General features: G+C 32.1%; 2 protein-coding genes across 4 annotated transcripts; both read left to right on the top strand.

Moving 5' to 3' along the window:
- Positions 1–2780: 2780 nt before the first annotated feature.
- On the top strand, positions 2781–6936 carry LOC118048039 (uncharacterized). Of its 3 annotated transcripts, none has more exons than XM_073404655.1 (4): positions 2781–3211; positions 4887–5079; positions 6302–6447; positions 6740–6936. In XM_073404655.1, exons 1-3 carry the CDS (start codon positions 3158–3160, stop codon positions 6430–6432), a joined length of 378 nt encoding a protein of 125 aa, XP_073260756.1. In that variant the 5' UTR covers positions 2781–3157; the 3' UTR covers positions 6433–6447; positions 6740–6936. The 3 variants fall into 3 exon arrangements, with proteins under 3 accessions (XP_073260756.1, XP_073260755.1, XP_034913482.1); XM_073404654.1 differs by lacking the exon at positions 6740–6936 and adding an exon at positions 6590–6724; XM_035057591.2 differs by lacking the exon at positions 6740–6936 and having other exon boundaries at positions 2782–3211; positions 6302–6724.
- A 9689-nt stretch (positions 6937–16625) lies between these two features.
- On the top strand, positions 16626–18285 carry LOC118048115 (chlorophyll a-b binding protein 151, chloroplastic). The gene is made up of 2 exons (XM_035057714.2): positions 16626–16870; positions 17489–18285. Exons 1-2 carry the CDS (start codon positions 16725–16727, stop codon positions 18138–18140), a joined length of 798 nt encoding a protein of 265 aa, XP_034913605.1. The 5' UTR covers positions 16626–16724; the 3' UTR covers positions 18141–18285.
- The last annotated feature ends 2153 nt before the right edge of the window (positions 18286–20438 follow it).

Raw genomic sequence — 20438 nt, 5'->3', positions numbered from 1 at the left:
AACATATCAAAAATACCCCAAAACAAAGCCTTTTTTTTTTTTTTTTTGTGAAAGATAAAATCATCATTTCACTATAGCGGGGAATGGTTGAGTTTGCCTTCCATTTTAGTTTTTTTTTTTTTTTTTAAATTATCATTTTACCTAGTCATTTAATATTTTATAAAACACTTTTGTTAAGAGGTGATTTCTTATACACCCAAGCAAATCTTTGTCATTAATTTTGTTCTTACTTATTAAAGAAACATTGATAGCATTGATATATAAAAGAACATATTGAAAAAAAACCAAATTATAAAATTAATTCTAGACTTATTCTTCATGATTAGAAGTGAGTTTTTTATGGTGTAGTTTAAGTAATCAATGATATTATATTAATTATTTTCTTGGATCTATTTTGAAGAAAGAGACTGAGAGAAATGATCCATAAAAAATAAATAAATAAAAAATATATTTATTTATAATATTTCTTTTTTATTTGTATCTATTTATTTATTTAAAGTAAATTCTGATGAATAATCAATAGGATTTCATAAATTAATTTCTTAATATCATAAAATTTCCCGTGATTAAAATGAAAAAATATTTTGAAAAAATTTTCAAACATCAAAAGCATCTCGCCTCCGTATCGTAAAACAGATTCATCCGTGAGATATTATCTTTTAGAGTTCTCTCCTTTAAAGTCTTTGGTTAGTAAAAGTCTTCAAAACTATCAAATACCTAGGACGAATGATTTTCCATTGCAATCTAATTAGAGTATGATCCATAAAGAACATCATGGGACCCACTTGTAACATCATAATCTTCAACCTGTACGCCCACCATCAAGACAGCGTTGGCCTAAGTGGGACCTATTTGATCGTCTCAACGTGGATGTGTCCATGCCAATTATTCTTCTTTTGTTTTCATGTTTTAAAATTATTTTTTTAAAATATTAATTTTTTTTAATTTAAATTAATATATTTTTTAGTATTTTCATAATAATTATATTGATATTAAAAATAATTTTTTTAAAATAAAAAAAATATTATTTTCATATATTTGAAAAATAACAATTACTACCTACCAAATATTTTCATTAGCAAAACATTTATCCTTTTATCAAATGAGGGATTTGAGAAGGACAAATTTTGTCCATTTGGTCGAACGTTACTTGGAGATCAAGTTTTTCATAATAATAATAATAATAATAATAATAAAAACTTTGGGAATCATTATTTTTTTAAAATCCTCTTTCTGATGAGGTGGATATTTACAAGTACAATAAAATAAAATAAAATCACAAGACAAGAGTTTGGTTAATGAGATAGGAGTTGTGGCTGGTAATTTAGAATAAAATTCACACAAAACATTATTATATATTCTACGAAAAATAATGTTGGTATCTGCTGTTAAGATTTATAATTCTTTTTAAGAAATATTTTAATGTGCTTATTCTTGGATACTGTTGTTTTTTAGTATTAAAAATATTTTTGAAAAAAAATATTTATTTTTTTATTTTTTTCTTTAAAAAATAATGTGCATCTCAACTAATTTCTTAATGCCTTGAAGCTAGCAACTAAATAAACTTCTAGTAACTTTAAGATTTTTTACACTTAAAATAGTAATTTTAAAAAAATAAATGACTAATTAAACTATATTCCTCATTGCTTTTCTTTGAGGGGAGTAAGAGCAACTGCCTACACAAACACTTAAAGAAATTAGAGTATTTGTTTCTGTGGTTACTTCTGCTTTTGAAGCAAACCATATAAACAAAATGTTCGGTAAAATAGAAAACATTATTTACTATGTGTACGATCCACTATAGTTTACGTTTTGGCTGCAGGTTACCTGAAAGCAGAATTGATATGCTTCTCCCCCTTGTGTCGCGTCTATACAGAGTGAATTAATTCACTCTGCACTGTTCACTTTAATTCACTTTGAAGTGAACAGTGCAGGCCTAATATTTTTTTTACTTGTGTTTTACTCGGAAAAACTAGTGTTTAACTACATAAATTAGAAGGAGATTGTATGATGATATAACATTTACAGAATTTGATGGCAATTCTAATTTAGTTTCTGATGATATTTTACTTGATTTTATTGCATGCTCAAAAAACCATGAAAACTGTAGTTCTTCTCGGAAGAATTTTGTACGTGATGAAATTGTAGATAGTTTAATAGAATAATAAAAAAATATTTGATATAAAGTATTATTTATTTACTGATGTAATAGTAGTAGTTAAATATATAATATTTAAATTTAAAATAATCAATATATATATATATATATATATATATATATATATATATTTATTTTATAATCTCAGTTTGAAAAGTATTTTTAACAAAATATATTAAACTATTTGTTATTTAATCTTAATTTTAACCATAATTTTAACAAAACATATATAAATATAAACTAACCTTAGCTAAAAATATTTTTATAAAATAAAATTTTTTAATTTATAACTACAAAAACTATTATAATATCACGTGTTATTTATAATCTCGGATGGGCTATTAAAAAGAAAAGAAAAAAAAAGGAGAAAGACACGTGTAAATATAACATAGAATTCAAGCCATGGCTTTGGTAATTTTATATTTATTTAGAAAAGGAGTTTAAAGGAGCCCACCTGCCTCTTCCATTTATGGCACCCCAGAAAAAAAATGGAACCACTTACCCAGGTAGAGAAGAGAAGGCGACGTCAACGACCCGACCCGAACCGACCCGACCGACCCGGACCTGGTAATCAAATTATTGATTATTGTATCTGAAGTGTTTGTTAAATTGCAAAATCAAATTCGGCAACCCTTTCTCTCTCCTCAAAAAAAAAAAAAAAAAAAGAGCAAGAAAGTTTTTCCTAGATCTTAAACGTGAAAAAAATCCCACTCGCAGACTCTACGTCTCCCTCCCTCCCTCTCCCTCTCCCTCTCTGTTTGTTTCCATAGAAAACAAGAAGGAAAATCAACACAAACCTTGTTTTTTAAAATAAAGGGAATGAAAAAGAAAAATTGAAGTCCTGATTATCGATCCGTCACTCACTTACTCTCAGCTGTCTGTTTCCAAAAAAAATTAATTTCCTTTTCTTTTCCAGGGAATCAAAAACAGAGGTTTTGGGGATTTGGAGTGGGAATTGGGGTGTGTTCGGTTGTGAATGTTTGCTAAGTTGTTAAGGAAATGAGCAAAGAAAGGCCTCCTGAGCCTCTCGATTTCTTCATATGGACTGTTGAGGTATATTTCTCCTTTACTCTTTTCCTTTTTAATTAATTAGATTTTATTGGATCTTGTGTTAGATCCTGTCACTACTCGCATAATTGTGATCACTGCTCAGATATTATTATTATTATACTCACAGCTTCTAATTTCAGTGATTTTGATCGTGATGGAAATCTGTGATTGTGATGATTGATTGTGCAGGTTTTTTATTTTTATTTTTCATCTGTATTTTTTAATGCGGTTAGGCTGTGGTTTTTGAAAAATGAAATTGGTGTTTGTTCTTTTTTCTTGGTGGAGTTAGTCAATTGGACAACAGATGTATCACCTTCTAAGTTTCAATTTCTTTTTTCTGTGAAAACGAATCAAGAAAGAAAGACTCATCAGTCAAATCTATAATTATGAACTAGCAATGAATTTGAGGCACCTTTCTCTATATCAGTCTGTTATGTGCAAGTGCAATTCACTAGGATTCTATGCTAGAATTCTGCTTCACTCTGACATCAAGTGGTTATGGTTTTCTATTGTAAGCTGATTTTCTTTTAATTCCCCATTTCCAACCAATTTGACAAATTAATTGAATTGAAATCCAATTTAGTGTTTAGTGATCAAGTCAACATCGGCTTGTTTGCTGGATTGAATTGAAGATGAATTTCTATGCTATCCCTTGTAGAATAGTAATACCAACTCAATTCATTTAGTCCTACTAATGGGACTCCTTATGGGGGTGTTAGCAATCAACTTTTTTCTCAGTTATCTTGTTTTTTGTATGAAGTTCTGAATTTTTTGTTTTTCTAAATTTCAAGTTTGGTAAAATGATCTCTTGGAGAGAGCTTTTTGTTGAGCAATTGTGGTTGAATTGTTCAATCTTCAATTACTTATTCTCTTTTTTTAGTTATTGTGTGAATCTTTGTGTTGCCTCTGTATAAATAAATCATTACTCTCTTTTAGTGGCCATGGGATACCTATTTGCAATAATGCGGCTTCAATTTTATTCTGAAAGTTAGAGGTTGAAATACTCCAATTTGGGCACTTTAGTATATTGTACATCATGCATGGAAAGTTGAGCATTAAACAATGGAGTTTGTAAATAAGTTGTGTACGGGAAATTAAGAATTCTTAGTTCTACATATTTTCCATGCATTTGGGGATTTTTAGTCAAAACAGCAGTATTCTTTAGTCATCAGTTTCAAGCCAAAGTGCAAACTTGGTTTAGCATGAGGAGACAGGTATAAGTAATCTTATTCATCTAAAAATGCATGCTTCTCAAGTTACCCATCATCTATAAGTAACTTCACAAGTCAGCTCGAGTTAATCGCCAATTGTAAATAAGTTCATGAAATGATTTGGAAATGAGCACCGGCTTTTGAATAATCCTGCTGGAAGTAGATCAAACTCAATCTAGAAGCACCTCACGCCAAATAGATCTAACATTTTTTTTGGATAATCAACCATTCTTTGGACAATGTATAGGTGACAGTGATTATTTGTTTCCTTTTTCACATGTGAATTTTTGTGAAAGAAACTGCCTGGTAAAATATTTTTCTTGTTTTTTCTTGGTAACTGTTTTCATCCATCTACAGCTAACAAGCAGCCCACTATTTTACATAAGTGCATGTTTCTTGACTTATATCTGTTCTTCATGCCACTTTGAATGACATGTATCTTGTGTGCCTCTTGTTTTGTTTTCTAGGATGTTGGTTTGTGGTTAGAAGAAATAAATCTTGGCAGCTACCGCCAAATTTTTAAAGATAATGGTGTGAACGGAGAATATCTGGAAGGCATGTCCATGTTCACAACTGAACAGATTTTACGGTTTATAAGGCGGTGCCACATGAAGTGGGGAGACTTCATCACACTGTGTAAGGAGCTCAGACGAATAAAAGGTTCTCCCTCTGTCTCCAAACACTCATGTGCTGAGTGCAGACATACACACACTTTCCACGTGCACGTGCTGACGTGTGTAACTGTATCCTAGTTGCCATGTCAATGAAAAGTTAACCCATTGCTTGAGAACTTCTATATATCTTGCTCTTTGGTGATTCATTAGAGACCTGATCTTGTTCTTATGCTCCTTCTATTGCATTTTGGTTAAAATATGGGATTTCTTTCACGGATTTATGCCATGGTCATCTTCAACATCCTATAACTTGTTTTATGCATATAACTTAAAGAGTGAATGAATTAAATTTCTGTTACACTTTTAAGCAACCTAAGATCAGAAAAGTAGTACCTTTAGCAAAACTTCATTGCTTGTCATTGCATATTTGCCACACCAACCTTCGTGGAAAATGGATCTCACTCGTTTAAATGTGATGGGTGCTTTGATGGTTCTATATCTACTTTTGAAGCCTTGTTATAAAAAACTTCATATTCTTGTACTTGAATGAAGCGAAGTTGATTGAGATAAAAGGTTCCAAAGGGATTTTGCCCCCCTTTCTATGTTGAACAAAAAGATAGGTTTTACTGAAGTTGGGATTCTTTCACTTCAATGGGGCATCTCTAGGAAATTGGCTAGCGGTTCACACTTCATGCATCTCATGTTTTCTAATAAGCTGAAAAGTAAGCATTTGAAAACACATGCTGTTTGAAGTGCTTCATTAAACATCATAATGAGACCCTAATACTTTGAATTTGATTTTTTCTTTCCTTGTCAGACGTAGCTTAAACAGAGGAATGGATATACTTTTGAAATAAAAATGGCATGCTTATTCATCTCATGTGTCCACATCTTTGATTATTGTTGCATTTGAAAATTACACATCATGGTGCTATTTTCTCCAAACAATCATATATGTGCCCTGTTAGCTTGAGTTTGTTTTCCACATGCTTAGCTCAACCATGTAATGGATGTACTTTTAGAATAAACATTATGGCCTCCATTCATTCCATCCACCTAATCATTTTAACTAAATTGAACTTGGATGAATATCAATTGACTCTTAACTAGTAACTAATTGGGATTGAGACTTAATTGAGCTAAGTTGGGTCTTCTTGAGCAATAGACTTTTGGAATATGGTCAGGTAGACAATTTGCCTTTTTCTTCCATTACCCTCTGAACTGTGACTAGATTAAGCTGCATGTTACTGACACCAAATGAATTCCAGTGGCTTGCCTAAAAGGAGAGCAAAAGGTTCGCCGACCATGGTGGGTTCCGTCCTGCCTCTCCGCGATCTTTGTCAAGGTTGCAAAGCACAACAGACAGTCACGAGTTGTTTCCTTGAAGCTGGAACCATGAAGCAAGATGTTATATGTATGTATTTGTAGCTTTTGTTTTTGTTTAGGGAACAGAAAGTAGTGTACCAAACTTTTGTCTGGAATGTGGCAAATTCTTCACTGGAGAATTTCCTTTCACATAAAAGCCCTTTTATATATTTATTTCTGTTGATTTGTAGTTGTATTTTCCGCTTGATCTCTGGAGCTGAATACAATGATGAGTGTCGCATCAAAGAAACCACTGTAATATGGATCAGTTGTGAAGAAATTCACTCCTCAACAGTATCTATAGAAATGTTATAGCTTTTATTTTCCCTTTGGATTTTCAGGTTACTGGCAGTTCGCCCTATGTTTTTGTTGTTCGCTTGCTCGTGTAATTTTGGAAAACCCTTTAATGGGAAGAAAGAGCTCCCTTTCTCCGTGGTGTAACTTTCTAGATTATCTCTTATCAGATAAAAGGATGGTGTGGTCAGACCAGGGCGGATGCCTACAAAACATTACAGAGCTTAGGCTTTTTCACCTTTTCCATGCATGCAAATATAGAGCTTAGATTCAAGTAGAGGATGTCACTGTTGTCAATGAGAGATATGGACTGAAGGCATTCACCCACCTGGCTTGTTCCAGCTCCCCAGGTGCCATTATTACATGTTTGAAAGATGGAGACGGGAAGTGGGCTTCTTGTTCTTGTATCATGGATGTCCTGCCAAAAGCTGTCTGATACAATGAACTAGAAGCTGTAACAGTGGCACCGTGTGTTCAAACAAGTTGTATTTTGCGCTTGTCCTCTTCGCTACAATGCCTCCATGATCTTCCGTGATGCAAAGCTGAAGTGCATCTGCATTGTCAATTATGGGGGGCAGAGCTAGGGTTGGATGAACTAATTAGAAGTCCGATTTTATAAACTAATTCAAGGAAAATAAATTGTAATAAAAACATGAACTAATTCAGAAGTCTAATTTTATAAACTAATTCAAGTAAAATAAATAGGAATAAAAAAAAGAACTAATTCACAAGTCTAATTTTATAAACTAATTCAAGTACAATAAATAGTAATGAGAAAAAATGGATTACATTTGAAGTAAAATTAAATCGAGGGGTTGGCTTAAAAATATAGAGGGGCATGCATAAATCGAGGAGAAAATATCATTGATGCCAAACCAGAGGTTCGCTTATCACATGCGCTGTCATAGAAGGATGTTTTCGGCAGTCTTAATTAGCCACACGCATCGCCTTAATGTTACGGAGTGGCTGACACTTGTTTTGTATATGCCAATCATTTTTATTTATTTAAATTAATAATCTTACCTAATAATAATAAAAACCTCAAAACATAATGATGAAAGTGCCCTTTGCCTAAAGGCATATATATTTTCCTTCAAAGGATAATTATCTTTTTTCACAATACTTTTTAAAATGAAAAAGATGAAAAACCCCCTACATGCAAGTTAAATAATTTTTATTTCAAGGGTGAGTATGTCATTTTATTATGCATTTAAATGTAAAAATATAAAAAAGCTCGTCTACACGACTTATATATTTTGTTTTCAAGGGCATTTAAGTCATTTTACTATTCAGAAATTAGATGAAAGTAACATATTGTTCATGATCAATCTTAAAATCGCGAAAGGGTCCTTATATAAAGACCATTTTACCCCAATGAGTTAGCCTAATGGTTTTTTTTTTTGTTTGAAAAGCAAAAAAGTAAAAATATTGTTTTCGTCTACAATGCTTTATGTCTTGAAGAACAATGTTTTATCAATGGCTTTCATTTTTTATTTTAAATTTAATGGTGAGTTGTGCCACTTTTATTACATCCCCATTGGCATTCAATATTGTAAAGTGTATTAGGACATGATAGATTTCTTGATGTGACAAAGCTTATAAAAACTAAAGATTTTGAGTATTCAATTGAAAATATAAAACTACTAGTTATCTGACCTAAGTAAACTATGTGAATGGCCTAACATATGTTTTTATAGACTAGTAAAATAGATCTAGGCCTAAAAGAAGTGTTGGTCACACCAAACAAGGTTAACACGTTAAAATTGAGATAATGGGAGAACCGACCATTAAATCGGGTTTAAATTTCTCCAGGTAATTCTACATGCAGTCTTTAAATGGGAAACCACTTTATCACTTATCGGACCATTGAATATTCCAAAATTAAGCCTGTTTGGGTCAATTTTGTTATTTTCCAAGGATTTTTTGGATTTATTATTTTTATTTTAGATTATGTTATAGTTTCCTTAATGTTTTCGGACTTTAAGTTGTTTTCTAGTAGATGTAGGTTTTCTTGGCCTATTTAAAGGTTTTTTTTAATCCTTTTGAAGGGGCAACATATACTTAAATTTCAAAGAATGAAATTGTAAATTTAAAGTTCCCATCTGAATGTTTGTTGCTTATTTAAATTCATGTGTTTCCTATGTTATTGCTATCCTTCTACCTTTCACTACATCATTTATCCTTCTAAGGCAAAGATAGTAGTCAATTTGTTGGGGGCTAAGGCTACCTAAGGTCTCATATCTCATGCTTTTCGTCTTGTTCCATGAAAGATTCTAATCGACTTTTTTTTCATTGATTGATTATGAGATAGTGTTTTGGTATTAGATTTCATCTTGATTTTAAAGTTTGAAAGATATGGTCTAATAAAATTATTGGCATTGATAGTAATTCGGGCATTAAAAAGGATTTGGCTGTGTAGAATGTTAGAAGAAACTAGAGTGGTGGGAGTTTATGAATAACAATATAACAAGAAAAACTAAAGAACAAGAAGAAAATTTGAGAGAAAGGAATGTTGCTTTAAGTGTTTTCTCTTCTATACATATTTTTTCTTTATTACACTTATACTTTATGCTTCTGATTACAAGCCTATTTATAGGCTTAAAGTCCTAGACAATCAATGAATTAAACTATTTAAGGGAAATCCTATTTTGAACATGAAAAATAATTCTGCTAATTTAATCAGTGGATTAGTTCTTAATTGATAGATTGGTTCATTTAATTCAATCGATCGTCTGATTCCTAACCGGTAGATCAATTCCTCTATTTCTTAGAAAAGCCAGAAATCTAATTTATTTTCAACATCCCCTCTTAAACTTGATTTCTTATAACTCCCAACATCTCTCATCTTAGCAAAAACATCATGTTTGAATGGCTTAATGAAAATATCTTTCTTGATATTGGGTCTTTACATACTTCACTTTAATTTTCTTGTTTATAATGCAATCTTGTAGGTAATGAAATCTTGTGTTAATATGCTTATTTCTGTCATGAAACACAAGATTCTTTGCTAAGGCAATGACTGATGAGTTGTCCATATACATTTATGCAGGCTTTTATTGTGGTATTTACAACTCCTTCAATAATCCTTTTAGCCATATATAATGATAAACATATGTTATAGCAGCTACATATCCAGCTTTACAAGTTGATAATATGACTATAAATTGCTTCTTCAAACTCTATGTGAATGCTATGTCTCCAATGTAGAAGACAAAACTTGTAGTGATTTTTTCTATCATCCATATCTCTAACCCAATCACTATTACTATAACTCATAAGATCAAAGTTGTTAGAGTAACCATATAATAAGCTAAAATCTATGGTACATTTGATTTATCAAAGAATTCACTTCAAAGCTTTGATATGTGTTATAGTTGGTGTTTCCATGAACTTACTCACAAGTCCTACTCTAAAGAGAATATCTAGATAAGTGCATGTCAAATATCTCAACCTCCCAACTAGGCTCTAGAATATTGTAAAGTTTATCTTCTCTCCTTCATCATTCTATGACATCTTTACTCCATACTCAACTAGAGTATTCACTTTTGCATAATTCTCTATCTTGAACTTTTTGAGAATCTCTTTTGCAAACTTCTCTTGATTCATAAAGATTCTATCTTCTACTTGTTTGATCTCAATCCCTAGGTAGTAGGTCACAACCAATATTTGTCATCTCAAACTCCTTGACCATTTTACCCTTGAAGTCTCTGAACATCTTTGGGTTATTGCCTATAAAGACGCAATCATCCACATAAAAGCATATAATAAGAGTATCACCATTCACTTTAATCTTTAAATAGATAGTATATTTATGAGGGTATTTAACAAATCCTTTCTTTAAGAAATAACTATTAATACAACCATATCAAGCTTTTAGGGCTTGTTTCAATTTGGGGTGACATTTTAAGGGAATGTCAATTCAACCAGTTTTATAAAGTAAAAAAAATATGGACAAGTAACACGTCAAACCTAACCATACATTTTTCTTTGCAGGACAGTCTTTGCTAATAATCATGGAACATGGAGAAAAGCTAATGGAATAATTCAACTAAGAGAACTGCATAAAACAATTGGTCAGATCAAGTCGAATATGAACGACTCTCCACATTCCAATTCAAAAGCTCAAACTTAAGGTGCATTAAATGATCTAACTTAGTTAGTTGGTGAAAGAGCCTGCCTCAATATGGTTATTCTCATGGATAAAGACAATGTTGAAGTGTTTTACAGTAAGGTTTTTGATCTTAAATAAGTATTTTATTGCGTAGAAAGTTACTTAACATATATATAAATGAAGAACAACTTCTTGAGGTTCATATCCAGAGAGCATGTGAACTCTCAAATAGTATCTATATTTGGTTATGTTGTGCTCTATAGAAATGAGCACCATATATATAGTAGCCTCTATCTCAGGGCTTAACATCATTGCATTTTTAACTTATGGTGTGGAAGGGACTATGGAGAATTACTTTTTTAATGCTTTATCTGTTTAATGGAACATCTAGACTTGAACTTTCAGCAAAATGACTTATATGCTCATCTATAAGTATTGACTGTATTTATACTTGAGGCATGTGCTAGTGCTATCATAGCTAAAGTTGAGCGAGGATAACACAAGGGACTGCTAGATAAGTATTGGAAGACATGATTCCCTTCTTGACTCCCTCTACAAACAAATGATATATTTTATGGAAGACAAGCATCGGGTTAATCTCTATTTTCTATAATTTTAATTCTTATAATCCTGAAGTTGAATGTTTATGGATCTTTAAACTATTTTCTTATACGTTTTGAATGTAGGAATTGATGAGCTAGATGAAAAAAATCCTAAGAAAGCTAACTTCAAATTTGTCGTCCATTGCAAAAAGACATGAAGGGTACAATACTATGTGTAGCATATGTTATGCCATTAATGATTTAGTAATGCTTAGAAATTGATGTAGATGGAAGCAAAATAGGACAACAACAGCATAAAAATCACATAAAAAAAAACACAACAGGTTTAATGAGCAAAGAGGGTTGCAGATATGAACCCTGAATTCTCATTTTTATTCTTTTAAAAAATAAAGTATATGATGCTACCTTTTTAAAAGGCTTATAAGAATTTTAAATAGACTAAAAAACTCTATCTCTACTAGGAAACAACTAAAAACCAAAAAACATAAAGGAAATAAACAAAAAGTTCAAATTAAAACATAGAATAAAAAAACATAGGAAATATAATAAAATAGGCACAAACATGAGCACTAAGACTCAAAAAATGATTTTAAAAGATCTTACGGTCTTTTCAATGACATGGGGACTCGGAAAAATTGCCTACAAAATTATTTGTAAAAATTTAAGCTAAATCCAATAGTTAGATCTTCGTTTATTGTAGCTTTAAAGAGCTAACAATGCTTGATCATTTTAGATCTTTTCTTGTACCTAGACCTATCCCAATTGTCTATAAAAGCATATATCAGGCCACCTATATTATTTGTCTAGGTTAGATCCCCATTTATTTATGTCAAATTCCCACTCAAATGCTCAAAACTGCCCATGTCTACAAGCTAGGCTAAATCATTAGCTACATAGCTCTAATCGAGTTGGAAATAACTCATCCTAAAGTTTTGGATATCATATCCTTTAGGGGTGATTATTTTTTGTTTGGTTCGGTTTTTATCAAAAAAAGTAACCAAACTGAGACCGGTTAAAATCAACCAGTTTCGGTTATTTTGGAACAAAAACCAATTCAAACCGGTTTGGCTTGGTTTTTTTCGATTTGGCTTGGTTTTTTTTCCAGTTTGGCTCGGTTTGTTTTGATTTGATTTTTTTGGTTTCAGTCTTATAAAACCAAAACCGAACCAGTCGGTTTTTTTCAAAATTCTACTAATCAATTTAATCAGTTTTTTTTTACGGTTCAATTATTTTTTTTTTTTGGTTTTCTCGGTTTAATAAGGTTTTTAATTTTTTTGCTCACCTCTAATATCACTGATATTGTTGACCTTTTCTGGATCTTAGTCATACAATCAACTTAGATAAAATAATTGAAAAATCAATTCCCAAAACATTGGTAGAGCCACTACTAATTCTCAATGACTTGTTCCACAACAAACCCTCATTGCCTTTTCTCAGACTCTTCACCTCCTTCTTCTCTCATATCTTCAATTTTGTTTTCTCCTTCTCTATAAATATGGATAAAAATAACTTATTCTTGCTTTTGCCTTCAACAATTTCTTCCTCCTTTATAGGTGCCAATATTATACATTTTTTTTTTATATTGAGAGTGTACGTAGTACACCTCCCAGCGTACATGACATTCTTATCATATTGTCAATGTTTGCCCAACAATACATGACATACATTCATAGCCACCATATCACACCAAACAATATAAAAATATTTCTTACCTATGAAAAATAAAATATTTATAGACACCATTTCCACGATTACCTTATTGTCTTCATTCAACCATTTTAGTTTGTTTGGGGTGTGGTGTTTTTCTATTTTAAGCTGTAACTTCTCCAATACATAGGTTGACAATACATTCTTGCAACTATCATTATCGATGATTAGACTACATATCTTGTTATTAATAATACAAGTTGTTTGGAAGATGTTAGAAAGCAACCAATTCTATCCTGAATCTCCTTTTAATTAGAGCATAATCTTTCAAAAAACTAGTGTAGTACCACCATCTCGATTCAAAATCTCTTTGCTATTATCATAATCATCATACAGATGATCAGCCACACTATTCACTGACTTATCTATCAACAAATTCTATCTTGGATGACTCTTACATTTGTTACATTTACTAGGTTGATGCCTCAATTCTCCATAACTGTAACAACCAATCATAAAAGTTAAACTAGAGTTTTGACTGGTTATCTGTTGATTTTGCTGAGCATATTTGTTTCAGGGGGAGGTTGGTCATAAATTACTGTTGAATAATTTTCTATTATACTAATATATTGTTTTCCACCCTTAAAGCCCTCTGATATGCATTTAAATTAGTTTATAAAGACTATAAAGATATTATGTCTTGAATGGGCTGCCGTTACCCATTCAGATATCGCAACACTACTCTTCCATTTATGCCAGGTGTTTCATGGCTATCAATTGATAAAATTCATCAGTATATTTGTTGATAGATTTACATCTTTGTTTCAACATGTGGAGCTTATGGTACAAGGTTTGGGTTTGGCCAAAAAAGAGGAAGTGCTCCTATGTTTTATTCTTCATCTTTTCTTAATGATTGTTTTTTTATTTCTCCAGCGTCTTTTATGTCCTCTTCAACTATTCTTACCTGGCAGAAGACCTACCCTTTAACATGATTGAAATAAGCTTTACTAACATATATTTGGGATCCTCTCTATACTAAAAAATTTATTCCACCTCATTATTTCAATCTATGAACTCTTCTGCTTATACAGCTATGAATTTAAGGAATTTAATAAGAAATCTAAAATCTCCAAATCCATATATGAACTCTTCCTAATCAAGAGGTTTTCTCCGTTGACCATGCCTATAGTTTACAGTATTGGCCATGGACATATGATCATTATCTTGGTTATGATTATGTTTTAGTAGTTTTTTTATTCTAAATCAAAAGTCAATTTTGTGATTTGCCTTTATATGTCCTTCATGGAAAGTTCATGGGTGTTCCTTTCCTGAAAGGGGACTTCTCATCCCCTCTTTCGCCATGCCAAGCTCGAGTGTCCACGCCCAACCCCAAGGTGGGTGAGGTAATATAATAATATGTTTTATAAGTATTATTTTTTCTCTTATAATTCAAAGTGTTCATATCAAAATAGTATTATTTGTGTTATAAATATTGTTATTTTTATTATAACTCAAAGTATTAATATAAAAAATATTATTATTTGTGTTGTAATCATCCTTGAAATTCTTAATACAATTATTTATGTTATAAATATTATTATTTTTATTATAGTTAATAGTGTGAATATTAAAAATATTATCATTTGTTTTATAAATATTATTATAATTGATATTATTAATAAATTTTAAAAAAACAATTAATATTAATACTAAAAAATTTTATTTATGTTATAATTATTTTTATTTTTATTATGATTAAAAGTATTAATATTAAAAATAGTATCGCTTTTTTATTATTTTTATTATAATTAAAAGTCTAGGCATGTCCACGCCTAAACCCAAGTTGGGCTAGACGCATTAACGCCTAACTTAGAGCACCTAGCCACGCCCACTCCCAAATTGGATCTGGCCGCGTTCACTCCCAACCTCAAGTTGGGCTAGATATGTCCACACCCACACCCAAGTTAGGCTAGACGCGTCTACGCCCAACCTTAAGTTGGGGCTGGATGCGTGCTCGCCCAGACCCAAGTGGGCGTGGATCAACCCTAAGGTAGGCGTGGAGGATCCACGCCCCAACCCTAAATTGGGTCTGGACGAGTCCACGCCCAACCCCAATTTGGGTTTGGACACGTCCACCCCTAACTTGGGGCACCCAGCCATGCCTAAACCCAAGTTGGGGCTGGATGCTTCCACGTACATATCCAAGTTGGGCCTGGACGCGTCCACGCCTAACTAGGGGTTGGGGCTGGATATGTCCACGCCCACCACCAAGTAGGGCCTGGATGCATCCTCGCTCACCCACATGTGTTTATATAATAATGTGTGTTATAAATATTATTTTTCTCTTATAATTAAAAGTGTTCAGATCAAAAATAGTATTATTTGTGTTATAAATATTATTATTTTTATTATAACTCAAAGTATTGATATAAAAAATATTATTATGTGTTGTAATCATCCTTAAAATTTTTAATATAATTATTTATGTTATAAATATAATTATTTTTATTATAATTCTAAATATTTATATCAAAAATAATATTATTTGTGTTATAAATATTTTTTATAATAATTAATATTATTAATAAAATAATTAATAAGTTTGAAAAAACAATTATTATTAATATTTTAAAAGTATTTTTTATTATAAATTTTTATAAAATTAAAAAATAAACTCGCTGCGTTGCGTTGATATCCAACTATAATAGACTTAGAGTGTGTTTGGTATTGCAGTAGCTGTTGGGGTTGTGCTTTGAAAAAAATTGTTTTTATAAAAAGTACTTTTAGTTGAAGTTGGTTTTGAAAAAATAGGTGTTTGGTTAAAACTGTGGTTGAAATTGAGGTTGAATAAAAAGTAGTTTAATATGTTTGGTTAAGAGTGCTTTTGAAATTGAGGTTATAAAATAATTTTAAAAAATATATATTAATACTGATGGTTTTTAATTTAAATGTTATGGATTTAACTATTGCTATTACTTCATAAAATAAATAATACTTTATATAAAATTAGATAAAATATTATCAGGAATAAAATTGATTTGATATTACAGTGCAAGTGAATTTAATTCACTCTACACTAGTTTTTTCGAGAAAAAAAATATTGTTTACATGACAATGTGAGTAAATTTAATTCAATCTAAACTAGTTTTTTTTTTTTAAATATATATATAAAAAATAAACACACTTAAAAAAAAAAAAAAAAACTGGTCATGTGAACAGTGCAAGTGAATTGCACCGTGCATGTAAATTAAATTTTGAAAAGCAGCCAGGAGCTGCTTCTCAAAATTCGCGTGCAGAACGCGAATTTACGTGAGCCCCACCAACATTTATTTGTATTTTTAATATAACCAAACAAATTGTTTACTGTGGTTGCTTCAAATGCAGAAGTAACCACGCAAACAAATGGGCTCTTAGACATGTGACTTGTATCTTACTCTTAGAAGCATCCAATCAACAAGATCCTTCAATTCCACATGGCAAAAGAGTAGCCTATATTTTCTTCAAAACAATCAATATGGAAATCCACATCCAATCTTGTAACCAATAGGACACTAGCGACGAGTAAATTACCTAATCCACATCATCTTCTCATTTCTTATTTAACTATCGTCTTTCTGCCTTGATCATCGTATATCCTACTCGGGAACCTAGATACAGTAAAAGTAAGGAAGAAGAAGAAGAAGCAACTTAGGGCGTCAACAAAAGAGGGTCATGGCAACCTCTGCAATCCAACAATCTGCATTTGCTGGCCAGACCGCTTTGAAGCAGTCAAATGAGCTTGTCCGTAAGGTTGGTTCCTCTGGTGATGGTCGTATTACCATGCGCAGGACTGTCAAAAGTGCTCCACAAAGCATATGGTAATGTTTCTGGTCTCTAGCTATAGTAATTACTATCAGTTTTACTAGTTTTTACAAATCAATAACAGCACAGCACCTCTTTGAATTCTTCTTTTAAATGTTTTTAGCTTCGAAAGAGAGAAAAAGAATTATACCCAAGTCATTCTTAGTTTCTTGAAGTTGTCTTTGGTTTCTGATTTCTCGTCTTTTAAATTAAAAAAAAAAAAAAAAGGAAAAAAGATTTTTCATCCATTGCTTGCTTCCGAGTTTCTTAGCAGTGTACCTAGCAGCATTGAGCATTGTAGCTGTGTATTCACTAGCTTGCTAGAGCTTATACTTTTAGCACATTGTTCATCATGAAAGATTTATTTGAATGGTGGAAAGTAATTGCAAATGAATGCTGGGAAAAGTGACTACCAAAAGCATGATCTCTCAACTCTGATAATTTATCTTTATGGCTCTATCATTTGGAGGGAAATTTCCCCCAAGAAATCCTTTGTCTGGAGAAAGGGGACTGCTAGAGTGAACTTTAGGAAGATGTTCACCAACACATTTTACATCTTGTTCTAAAATCTGCATTTTAGGTTCATTTAATTGCAATAAAAAGCTGACCATGTGATTGTGGTGATCATAAAACAGGTATGGCCCAGACCGCCCAAAGTACTTGGGTCCATTCTCTGAGCAAACTCCATCATACCTGACCGGTGAATTCCCTGGTGATTATGGATGGGACACAGCTGGTTTGTCTGCAGACCCTGAGACATTTGCCAAAAACCGTGAGCTTGAGGTGATCCATAGCAGATGGGCCATGCTTGGTGCACTCGGATGTGTCTTCCCTGAAATTCTCGCCAAGAACGGTGTCAAGTTCGGCGAGTCAGTGTGGTTCAAGGCTGGATCTCAAATCTTTTCAGAGGGTGGCCTTGATTATCTTGGCAACCCCAATCTCATTCATGCTCAGAGCATCCTCGCAATCTGGGCTTCCCAGGTTGTGCTCATGGGATTCGTTGAAGGGTACAGAGTGGGAGGAGGACCACTTGGCGAAGGACTTGACCCCATCTATCCTGGTGGTGCCTTTGACCCACTTGGCCTCGCTGATGACCCTGATGCATTTGCAGAGTTGAAGGTGAAGGAGCTCAAGAACGGCCGCCTGGCAATGTTCTCAATGTTTGGGTTCTTCGTTCAGGCCATTGTCACTGGAAAGGGACCTATCGAGAATCTTTTGGATCACCTTGCCGATCCAGTGGCCAACAATGCTTGGGCATATGCCACTAACTTCGTTCCTGGAAAATGAAGAAACTCAGATGTTTGCCTTGTAGATTGCAATATTACTTGATCCTTGTGTTTTTGTTGAAAACAACTTGTTATGGACTCCGCCAGTACTTGTGTTTTTAGTAGTGGAACTGAAACTGCTTACATACATGGGAAGTTCTTTATCACCATGAATCCACTAAGAACATCAGACTCTTTTGTGCTTGGATCTACTTTTTTGCTTGGATTGTGCCCTAGACATGTTGCCCCCAGAATAGTTAGATCAATGTTTCAGACAAAACAACCACTAACAGTTCCATCACCGCCCAGTCTCTGATGGAACATGAAGGCTTGTAAACAGAAGTAAGCTTGTAGACCATTTAAGTAAGCTGTTAAGGAGGTGGAATGAGGAAGCAGAGAAGCTTGTTGATCTGCCTTGAGGATAACGTAGGGCAAAAGGTGAAGAGATGGGCCTGGCACTACCTTATTTTTCAAAACTCTGTATCTTCAAGTTCAAAACTCTAAATTGGATTAAATTAATTATTCTGTGAAGCAAATTTAGTGTATCGATAACGTTGAAAGAAAAATTGTGGAATGAACAAATATATGGAATAATATATTATTGGTGGAGTTAGAAAAATGCAGGAAAATAAAAGTTTTATGTGTATTGTGTGACAATTCAATTATGGTTTAAATAAATGAATTTTTTTGCATATTGGTACTTTAGTACAAGAGCCATTTTATAATTTGTTCAAGAAATTTACAGTCATGTTGGTTGCAAAATGTTGTAATTGCTAGTAAAATGGTCATAACTAGACAAACCGTTTCGTGTGTTGGAAACTAGACACACAACTTTTCATGCTCTTTTTTTTTGGTTCCTGAACTATTATGTCTTACCAAATTATTCAATAAAGTCTTTGAATTTTCTTTTTTAAGCAAATGTTGCTCTTTTAGTTTAACATAACGATCTTTAAGATAGAAACCTCAAATGGAATGACCTAGGGTTCTTACGTACACTCTTAATTTTAGAAAGACTAAATGAAAAGATTAGAAAATAGGAATGAAAAAAATATAATTTCAGAATTTATAACAAAAAAAATTGATATATATTGAAGAACAAACCCTAACTAAAGGCTGCCCTGTTGAAAGAATGAAAGAAGGATGGAATAGGATGACGAAATATGTCAATTGTGATCTTATTATGCTCTTAGAAAAATACTTGAGCTGAAATAGAAGTTTTACATATGAATTGAAGAACTTGCTTGATTATAGATTTAGAAAATTAATGTGTGAATTAATGCATGATAATATAGACATGTTTATTGTGAAAATGATTATTTGCATGAGTAAACTAGAAGATGAGGGAATATCATGTTCAGCTAAGAGGAAGAACAATGAAGAGAACTTTTATGTGATGAACATCTTTAGGGAAACAAAATAAATGATAGAAATTAAACTCACATGTAATATGAAATTGGTTATTAGCCTATGTTTTGTGACTTGGAATGATGTAGTTAAAATTGATGAAATGAATACTTAATACTAATACACATGTTTCGGCCTATAGAAATTTAGATAGGAGAATCCTTGAAAATGTACTTGTTGAACGTGATTGTGTATTACTTGGCAACATTGTGATGAACTTAATGAGATTATTGGAAAAAATATGATCCTTGAAAATGTTTAATAGTACTTCATAATTGGAATGCGTAAAACACCTTATGTCATACGATAATGAATGAGAATTTGATGTTGTTACATGAAAAACACAAAAATATACTTGTTAGGGGAGTGACATAGGCTTCAACCACTTTAAAAGAGGATAGCAAAGACAGACCCCTATGAAGATATTAATGAATGATGATTCCTCTTTAACAATGTTTGATGAATGTGTGATATAGTCATAGAATAGAAACATTATATGTTGCCCTTACTTCATAAACTTTGAAAGTGAATTTGGTTGTGGTATATGTCTAAAACTAGGTTGAAGTATGGTCTTTAAGAGAAAAACTTGGTATTGACCATATGTGTGAACTTAGATAAAAGAAATGTCAAAATAACTTAGTTTCCATTGATGATTTTCAGTGTCAGGATGACTTAGTTTTCATTGAAGATTTTCAGTGTCAAAATATGATTAGTTATAAGATTAGCTTCAGCTAACGGTATCCACATTGGATAATTGGGATCAATTGATGAGATTAGCTTTGGCTAATGGTATCCATATTAGATAACCGAGATCAATTGATGAGATTAGCTTTGTTTAATGATATTCATATTGGATAATCGAGAATGAATGATGAATTAACTTCGGTTAATGGTATCCATATTGGATAACCAGGAC

This window comes from Populus alba, chromosome 14 (genome assembly GCF_005239225.2).
Source record: "Populus alba chromosome 14, ASM523922v2, whole genome shotgun sequence".
NCBI lineage: Eukaryota > Viridiplantae > Streptophyta > Magnoliopsida > Malpighiales > Salicaceae > Populus > Populus alba.
This window is presented reverse-complemented; position numbering and strand designations above follow the sequence as displayed.